We start from the raw sequence: 9,728 nt of genomic DNA on the forward strand, positions 1-9,728 counted from the left end.
ACAGTGTGTTCAGGGTGGAGTGAATTGGAATGGTATGGTGCACAGGAGTTGACTAGTTGTCAATGGACTGAATCAGGGTATATGAAGCAGATAAGGGAAACCATGGAAAGGTTAATGGGGCCTTACATGGATGGGAGCTATGGTTTCCATGCATTACATGATAGGTAGAGAATGAGTGTGAGTAAATGAGACCTTTCTTAGTCTGTTCCTGGTGCTGTCTTGCTAATGCAGGAAATGGCGAACAAGTGCAGAAAAAAAAAAATTGAACAACTACAGAATGAAGAGTATCTTTCAGAGCAGTAGCTTTAGGTATATGCTGGTTGGTTTAGCCATTACTTGGAAAGACATCGCTAGAATTAAAACTGTGCCAAAGGGGTTTGGGACTCCTGGGTGTGAAGAGATTGAGTTGAAGTGGTGAGTTAGAAAACTTGTTAAAAGGCTAAAGTTAAGTGAAAAGCAGACTTGGAAATAATAGCTGGTGGAGGATAGTGTTGAGTATGAAACTGATATTAAGTGGGGCTATAGTATGAATGCAGCTGAAGGAAAGGTTCATCAGCTGAAGGAATAAACCAGTGTTACTTTTTTGGGTGACTAGAACAAAATATTGTGCTTGATTGATTTTTAATCATGTATCAGTATCACACTGGATTGATTTGATAACCAAATACCATACTTGATTACCTTTGTAAACAATTTGTTACCATGCTTTATTAATTTGAAAGTGATATACAAAATTTAAATTTCTACCCAAATACAATTCCATTTAAGTTGGTAACCAGATATCACTTTAGATTAATTTGATAAACATATGCCTTCGTTGATTAATAAGATATCATGCTTCATTAAAGTGATAAGCAGATACCATGCATGATTCATTTGATAACTGCATACCATTCTTGATGATTGATCACCATGTATCATTCTTGAATGGCTTTATGGCAATGTACCATGTTTGATTAATTTGATAGCCACATGTCATTTGTGACTGATAACTAGATACCATTCTTATTTGATATTCTTATTTGGTTGATAATCAGATAGCATGCTTGATTAAGCTGATAACCAGATATCATGTTTGATTAATTTGTTAGGGAAAGCTGCTAATTTCGATTTAACCGAACAGCTCATTTTTTCTTGAATAAGAATTTGATTAACATGTTAATGGAGTGAATTAGCTTCTAACATGTTGGTTAATGGTGTTGACATACAATGAATAGGTACGCTAGAGACATTAACCAAAATAGGAATTATCAAAGTCAAAGGTTTTATTTGTAGTCTTAGCATGTGTGACTTTTCATTTTAGGGAGCTGCCTTATGTATGGGAAGAAAGTGAACACTGTCACTGATTAAAAGTTTGTGTTGTTACATTAATTTTTCATTTGGCTGTTGATAATACCTCTGTAATCAATATAAAACAATAAAACTTAACTTTCAGGACACCAAGAGAATTGCTGCTTGCCGATATGATTGGCATCAAACTGCCACTCACGTTTATGTTGCTGTGTATGCCAAGCTCTCACATCCTGCAACTACCTTTGTGGAAGCTAATCCCATCAGACTTAATGTGCATATTGTCTTTGGAGAGGCAATGGTATTTACATTAGATAATGAACTTTGTGGGGTAAGCTTTAAAGTTTTTATTATTCTGGAAATGGAAGGAATGTATGAAAGATGTGAAATGATTGGAGACACCCATAGAGGTGAGGATGATTTAGCATGTAGAAGTTACAGAGATGCAAAGAGATTGTTTGAGAAAATATCAAGAATTAAGTGAAAGTCATCAACTTACAGAACTGGAAAGCAAAGATGGACAAGGTGGCTGTAAAGAAGTAAGTGTATTGGTTACTGAAAGTGAAAAGAGCTAAATATTGTGCTTTTAGAAACTGGAGGAATAGCTAAGGAAAGAGCAGGTATGTCAAAATATTTATTGAATGCATTCAGTGAGAATGGAGATGCATCAGTTGAATGGATGAATCAGAAGTACTTGCACTGGGTATGGTGGGAAGTAAGATAGGGCATGAGAATGTGTGTGCAAGGAGTTCACTTGTTACTTGTGAATAGATCAGTAATGTGGTAAAGAAAATGAACTTGATCAGTTTTCTGGAAATAGTCAGGTATTACAAATGTAGAGGGAAAGGAAAGGGGTGGCATATAAATTCCTTGCATGCAATATATGTGAAATAAGGAAAGGTAGGCTAATTTACTAAAGTTTTTATATTACTGGTAAAGAAAGTTTTCTAGCTGAATATAGAAATTATTGATCTTTAACCCTTTAATGCCTCTAGATGGTTATTTGCTCAAGCTGGGAAATGTCTTTAGAAGAATATTTACTCACCAAGTTTTGAACCTCAATTTCAAGGCCATGCACTGGTCCTTGGTGATGGCTTAGGTGATAGTGCACAATAATTTTTCCCCATGGTTAGTCATCCGCCAGCTATGCTTATGAGAGCACATGTGCTAGAAACCTTACATTTGCTTGGCATGGAAGATATAATAGTAAGGATTGACCTCGTCTCAACCTCTAAGTTTTTAAACCAGATTGATAATGTGGACAATGAACAGTCCTTTGAAATATGTTTGGATATGACAAGGAGAATGGGTAGATCAAACTGGAGGTGGAAGGATGAAGTGAAAAATATTTTGAGTGCTTGGGGCCTGAATATACAGGATAATGAAAGTCATGCACGAGATAAAGTGAATTTGAATGTTGTGGTATACATTAGAGGGCATGCTGTCAGTGGACTGAGCCAGGGCGTGTAAAGTGGCTGGGGGAAATCATAGACAGGTTTATAAGGCCTTATTGTGGATAGGGGACTGTGGTTTCAGTGCATTGCCCATGATATCTACATTTGAGCAAATGTAGCCTTTCTTCATCTGGTTCTAGTGCTACCTTGCTGACGTATGAAATGGTGAACAAGTATTAAAAAAAAAATGCAATCAGAGGACAACATGAAACATAGTAAGAAACATTAAAAAAGCTGAAAAGAGAGGCTCTTATAGTGTGAGTTGTGGATATATGGGAAAAACTGACAAAGGATTTGATAAATGTAGACAGCATAGAGGTTAAAAGGTTGCACAATAATTGGGAATGTTCAAAAGATGTGGCCTCAACAATAGGTAAAAATAGGTGATTACCCATAATCTTTTCTTCTGTACATGAAATACTGAACATCATAACGAAGGGTTATTATACTTAAAAATGGAGACTTTTTTATATTCATACTGTGACAAAAGTAACAACTAATTGAACCTTGAAGTGCAAGTCATTTACATACCACTGTCTTATGGTAATGTTTTGTAGCTTAACCTAGCTCAAAGAGAGAATCATTGTGGAAAATGATACATACTTGACCTAGGTAAATTATGAATTATTTTTGCAGTTGAGGACATAGCATATTAAAGTGTTTAAATTTTTCTTGTTCACAGCTGATTGATGTTGACCAAAGCAGTGTAAGTTTAGCAGCATCAAAAGTAGAAATCAAATTAAGGAAAGCTGAACCATCAAGTTGGCGCACTTTGAGTATTGAAAGACAGACATACGAGAACAAGACTGATGATGAGAAAGCTGATGAAAAAGCAGAAGATGGAGGACTAGAGCAAAAGATAGATGCTGTAGACCTTAGTGACCTTTGAAGGTAGAACTATTTTTAGGATAACTTGATTACTGCTTTGAAATATGAATGTGCAATATGACCATCTTGAACTGCCCTTTATTAATGAACCAGTAACATGATGCATTTTATCATACTTGAGACAGATTTGCTAATTACACTAAGATAGTCCAATTTTATACTTTTTTCAGAAGGATTTTGTAACAGTTATGTAACTGGAGTCATAGAAAACAATCATTTCTATTGAATTTTTTTCCTGAATACTAGCATAGATATTGGTTCCTGGCTGCTTCATGTCAAGACTATGCTAAAATGTGTATGATTATGCAAGATTATTAATAATAAAGTTGTTAAAGATTTCTTGTTTCTGTATTATATAACTGGTTCCACTTGTGATAAGGTTACTTAACCACTCCTTTATTTGATTGTATTTTCCTATTTAAACATGATAGCAAAGGAGGGAGCTACAGGCTCTTTGTCAGAATTCCAGATTCTCTTTCGTCCTTTTTGGTGTATGAATACCTCATGATGAATAATATAGGCCTTGCTCCTCAACAAATATCAACTGATTGCTAATCACTAACACAAAATGTAATTTTTTTTTTTTTTTTTTTTTTTTTTTATACTTTGTCGCTGTCTCCCGCGTTTGCGAGGTAGCGCAAGGAAACAGACGAAAGAAATGGCCCAACCCCCCCCCCCCCCATACACATGTACATACACACGTCCACACACGCAAATATACATACCTACACAGCTTTCCATGGTTTACCCCAGACGCTTCACATGCCTTGCTTCAATCCACTGACAGCACGTCAACCCCTGTATACCACATGACTCCAATTCACTCTATTTCTTGCCCTCCTTTCACCCTCCTGCATGTTCAGGCCCCGATCACACAAAATCTTTTTCACTCCATCTTTCCACCTCCAATTTGGTCTCCCTCTTCTCCTCGTTCCCTCCACCTCCGACACATATATCCTCTTGGTCAATCTCTCCTCACTCATTCTCTCCATGTGCCCAAACCATTTCAAAACACCCTCTTCTGCTCTCTCAACCACGCTCTTTTTATTTCCACACATCTCTCTTACCCTTACGTTACTTACTCGATCAAACCACCTCACACCACACATTGTCCTCAAACATCTCATTTCCAGCACATCCATCCTCCTGCGCACATCTCTATCCATAGCCCACGCCTCGCAACCATACAGCATTGTTGGAACCACTATTCCCTCAAACATACCCATTTTTGCTTTCCGAGATAATGTTCTCGACTTCCACACATTTTTCAAGGCTCCCAAAATTTTCGCCCCCTCCCCCACCCTATGATCCACTTCCGCTTCCATGGTTCCATCCGCTGACAGATCCACTCCCAGATATCTAAAACACTTCACTTCCTCCAGTTTTTCTCCATTCAAACTCACCTCCCAATTGACTTGACCCTCACCCCTACTGTACCTAATAACCTTGCTCTTATTCACATTTACTCTCAACTTTCTTCTTCCACACACTTTACCAAACTCAGTCACCAGCTTCTGCAGTTTCTCACATGAATCAGCCACCAGCGCTGTATCATCAGCGAACAACAATTGACTCACTTCCCAAGCTCTCTCATCCCCAACAGACTTCATACTTGCCCCTCTTTCCAGGACTCTTGCATTTACCTCCTTTACAACCCCATCCATAAACAAATTAAACAACCATGGAGACATCACACACCCCTGCCGCAAACCTACATTCACTGAGAACCAATCACTTTCCTCTCTTCCTACACGTACACATGCCTTACATCCTCGATAAAAACTTTTCACTGCTTCTAACAACTTGCCTCCCACACCATATATTCTTAATACCTTCCACAGAGCATCTCTATCAACTCTATCATATGCCTTCTCCAGATCCATAAATGCTACATACAAATCCATTTGCTTTTCTAAGTATTTCTCACATACATTCTTCAAAGCAAACACCTGATCCACACATCCTCTACCACTTCTGAAACCGCACTGCTCTTCCCCAATCTGATGCTCTGTACATGCCTTCACCCTCTCAATCAATACCCTCCCATATAATTTACCAGGAATACTCAACAAACTTATACCTCTGTAATTTGAGCACTCACTCTTATCCCCTTTGCCTTTGTACAATGGCACTATGCACGCATTCCGCCAATCCTCAGGCACCTCACCATGAGTCATACATACATTAAATAACCTTACCAACCAGTCAACAATACAGTCACCCCCTTTCTTAATAAATTCCACTGCAATACCATCCAAACCTGCTGCCTTGCCGGCTTTCATCTTCCGCAAAGCTTTTACTATATGGCTTTTACTGCCATATAATTCATGATTCCGGCTAATTGAGAATTGTTCCAACCCACTCACTCTGCAAGGTAAGCAAACATCTTTTTACAGTAATCCCTCAATTTAACGGGTTAATGGGGGTGTGGATAGGATGTCCGTTAATGCCAAAAGTCCGATAATCAAATGTAACGTATTTCTATGCCACATTTAAGTTCATACTTTTTTTTTAACTAGGGTTTAGTGTGTGGTACAATAGTTGGGCGGCAGGAATACAACAGCGTGGGAACATTCACCAGGCAGTTGGAGGCAGGAGTCAGACTGATATAGAGGTGATGCTACCCCTCGCCTGTGAAAGGTTACTTCTTTTTAATAAAGTGAGGATGGACTACCTGCTTTCATTGCACCTCTTACAATCACGATGCCGTTTTGAATTATAAGGATTGCAAAATTATTTGATAAATAGTTACAATTCTTAGATAACAGAAACACTTAATATACAACCTGACCGCACGACAGCTTGAGGCAGACTGAAACAGAAACAAAGCGAGTCTACCCCACTCTACCAAAAAAACGTGCGATATGAAATGCCCATGGTGAAGAGTTTATGATATTTTAATTTATTGTTAATGTACTGTAATATTATTTGTTCATTAAATCAAAAATCCATTGTGTTGGGGTCTTTGTTCTACAGGTTACACTGATAATAAGCTGTAAGGATAGGCAAGCAATTGGTTTCTCCCATGATCATTTGTGTTTGGGTAGGAAGTGAAAATTATTTTTGTCATGCACATTGGTCGACTTTACTTTCCATATTTCTCTCCATATCAGGTCATATCCATTTACCAGATAAATCATGGCACAGAATACTAATGTCCAAACTCTCTACTTTAGTATAACTTGGTTCATTATCAATATCAGTTCCATTGTTAATTTTATTTCCTGCTTTCTTTCATGATTTCTTCTTTTATACATACCATAGTAGCAGGTTTGTTGAATGTTTGATGATAGAGTGGCAGATATAGGGTGTTTTGGTCGAGGTGGTGTGAAAAGTGAGAGGGTTAGGGAGAGTGATTTGGTAAACAGAGAAGAGGTAGTAAAAGCTTTGTGGAAGATGAAAGCCGGCAAGGCAGTGGGTTTGGATGGTATTGCAGTGGAATTTATTAAAAAAGGGGGTGACTATTGTTGACTGGTTGGTAAGATTATTTAATGTATGTATGACTCGTGGTGAGGTGCCTGAGGATTGGCGGAATGCTTGCATAGTGCCATTGTACAAAGGCAAAGGGGATAAAAGTGAGTGCTCAAATTAAAGAGGTATAAGTTTGTTGAGTATTCCTGGGAAATTATATGGGAGGGTATTGATTGAGAGGGTGAAGGCATGTACAGAGCATCAGATTGGGGAAGAGCAGTGTGGTTTCAGAAGTGGTAGAGGATGTGTGGATCAGGTGTTTGCTTTGAAGAATGTATGTGAGAAATACTTAGAAAAGCAAATGGATTTGTATGTAGCATTTATGGATCTGGAGAAGGCATATGATAGAGTTGATAGAGATGCTCTGTGGAAGGTATTAAGAATATATGGTGTGGGAAGCAAGTTGTTAGAAGCAGTGAAAAGTTTTTATCGAGGATGTAAGGCATGTGTACGTGTAGGAAGAGAGGAGAGTGATTGGTTCTCAGTGAATGTAGGTTTGCGGCAGGGGTGTGCGATGTCTCCATGGTTGTTTAATTTGTTTATGGATGGGGTTGTTAGGGAGGTGAATGCAAGAGTTTTGGAAAGAGGGGCAAGTATGAAGTCTGTTGTGGATGAGAGAGCTTGGGAAGTGAGTCAGATGTTGTTCGCTGATGATACAGCGCTGGTGGCTGATTCATGTGAGAAACTGCAGAAGCTGGTGACTGAGTTTGGTAAAGTGTGTGAAAGAAGAAAGTTAAGAGTAAACGTGAATAAGAGCAAGGTTATTAGGTACAGTAGGGTTGAGGGACAAGTCAATTAGGAGGTAAGTTTGAATGGAGAAAAACTGGAGGAAGTAAAGTGTTTTAGATATCTGGGAGTGGATTTGGCAGTGGATGGAACCATGGAAGCGGAAGTGAATCATAGGGTGGGGAGGGGGTGAAAATTGTGGGAGCCTCGAAGAATGTTTGGAAGTCGAAAACATTATCTCGGAAAGCAAAAATGGGTATGTTTGAAGGAATAAGGGTTCCAACAATCTCATACGGTTGCAAGGTGTAGGCTATAGATAGAGTTGTGAGGAGGAGGGTGGATGTGCTGGAAATGAGATGTTTGAGGACAATATGTGGTGTGAAATGGTTTGATGGAGTAAGTAATAACAGGGTCAGAGAGATGTGTGGTAATAAAAAGAGGGTGGTTGAGAGAGCAGAAGAGGGTGTTTTGAAATGGTTTGGTCACATAGAGAGAATGAGTGAGGAAAGATTGACCAAGAGGATGTATGTGTCAGAGGTGGAGGGAACAAGAAGTGGGAGACCAAATTGGAGGTGGAAAGATGGAGTGAAAAAAAATTTTGAGTGATCAGGGCCTGAACATGCAGGAGGGTGAAAGGCGTGCGAGGAATAGAGTGAACTGGAACGATGTCGTATACTGGGGTCGACGTGGTCAATGGATTGAACCAGGGCATGTAAAGCGTCCAGGGTAAACCGTGGAAAGTTCTGTGGGGCCTGGATGTGGAGAAGGAGCTATGGTTTCGGTGCATTATTCATGACAGCTAGAGACTGAGTGTGAACGAATGTGGCCTTTGTTGTCTTTTCGTAGCACTACCTCACGCACATGCCGGGTGAAGGGGTTGTTATTTCATGTGCCAGGGTGGTGATGGGTATGAATAAAGGCAGACAGTATGAATTATGTACATGTGTATTTATGTATATGTCTGTGTGTATATATATGTATACGTTGAGATGTATAGGTATGTATATCTGCGTGTGTGGACGTGTATGTATATACATGTGTATGTGGGTGGGTTGGGCCATTCTTTCGTCTTTCTTTCGCTACCTCGCTAACGTGGGAGACAACGACAAAGCAAAATAATAATAACTTATTAAAAGATATCCCTGAAGCAGGGAAGAAAGAACTCTACCTCCATATTCTGTGTGCCGTAGAAGGTGACTAAAGGGGACTGGAAAACCTAGATGGATATCTATCTATGTCTCTGATACCCGTTCCTCCGGGAACTCCCATCAACGAGTGGCCTCAGCAGTAGTCTCCACTTATGCCTGTCCTTACGTGCCTCCCTCTCATACACCATTTTACACATTCTTCCACATTTCTCTCCCTCCAGTATTCCTCTACCCTATTTGCCCATGTCACAGGTGGTCTTCCACTCACAGCAAACCCTTTAATGTACTGTGGTACACTTTCTTTGTAAACCTCCAGTCTTGCATTCTTTCCACATTCCCAATCCACGTCAGAGTATTACGTTTCACCCCTTCTACCACTCCCTGCCATACCACATCTCTCATACACCCTTTCATTTCTTTCTTCATTCCATCTAGTCACACCACATGCTCTTCTCAAAGAGCTCATTTCCAGAGCGAGGATTCTTGATCTCTGTGACTCATCCCATGTCCAGGTTCCAGCTGCATAGATCAGGGTTGGGACACTATGCTGTCCCTTAATCCTCTCTTCACTTCCATACTTACACTTTTACCCTTCATTATTCTATTAAGGGATCCAATGACTCTTCTACCCTGTACTGCTCTTTCCTTTATCTCTCCTTCCATATCACCACTCTTACCCATGACAGCTCCTGGATGCTTAAATTCTCTCACTTCTTCCCTTCTTTTTCCCCCTCATATCCAAAACATAATT

The 9,728-nt window shown here is 39.5% G+C and overlaps 1 protein-coding gene across 2 annotated transcripts in view; it reads left to right on the plus strand.

Annotated features, from left to right (window-relative positions):
- The window catches only part of mora (CHORD-like protein), a 32,769-nt gene extending 26,464 nt beyond the window's left edge, over positions 1-6,305 (plus strand). The window contains exons 6-8 of one of the 2 annotated variants that reach the window (XM_071676563.1): positions 1,436-1,621; positions 3,427-3,635; positions 3,803-3,971. In XM_071676563.1, the coding sequence (XP_071532664.1) occupies positions 1,436-1,621; positions 3,427-3,633 (393 nt within the window). In that variant the 3' untranslated portion in view covers positions 3,634-3,635; positions 3,803-3,971. Of the gene's footprint in view, positions 1-1,435; positions 1,622-3,426; positions 3,636-3,802; positions 3,972-6,151 lie in introns of those variants that run through there. The other variant, XM_071676562.1, reaches the window with a different exon arrangement.
- Positions 6,306-9,728: the final 3,423 nt, after the last annotated feature.

Source organism: Panulirus ornatus, chromosome 23 (genome assembly GCF_036320965.1).
Source record: "Panulirus ornatus isolate Po-2019 chromosome 23, ASM3632096v1, whole genome shotgun sequence".
Taxonomy (NCBI): domain Eukaryota; kingdom Metazoa; phylum Arthropoda; class Malacostraca; order Decapoda; family Palinuridae; genus Panulirus; species Panulirus ornatus.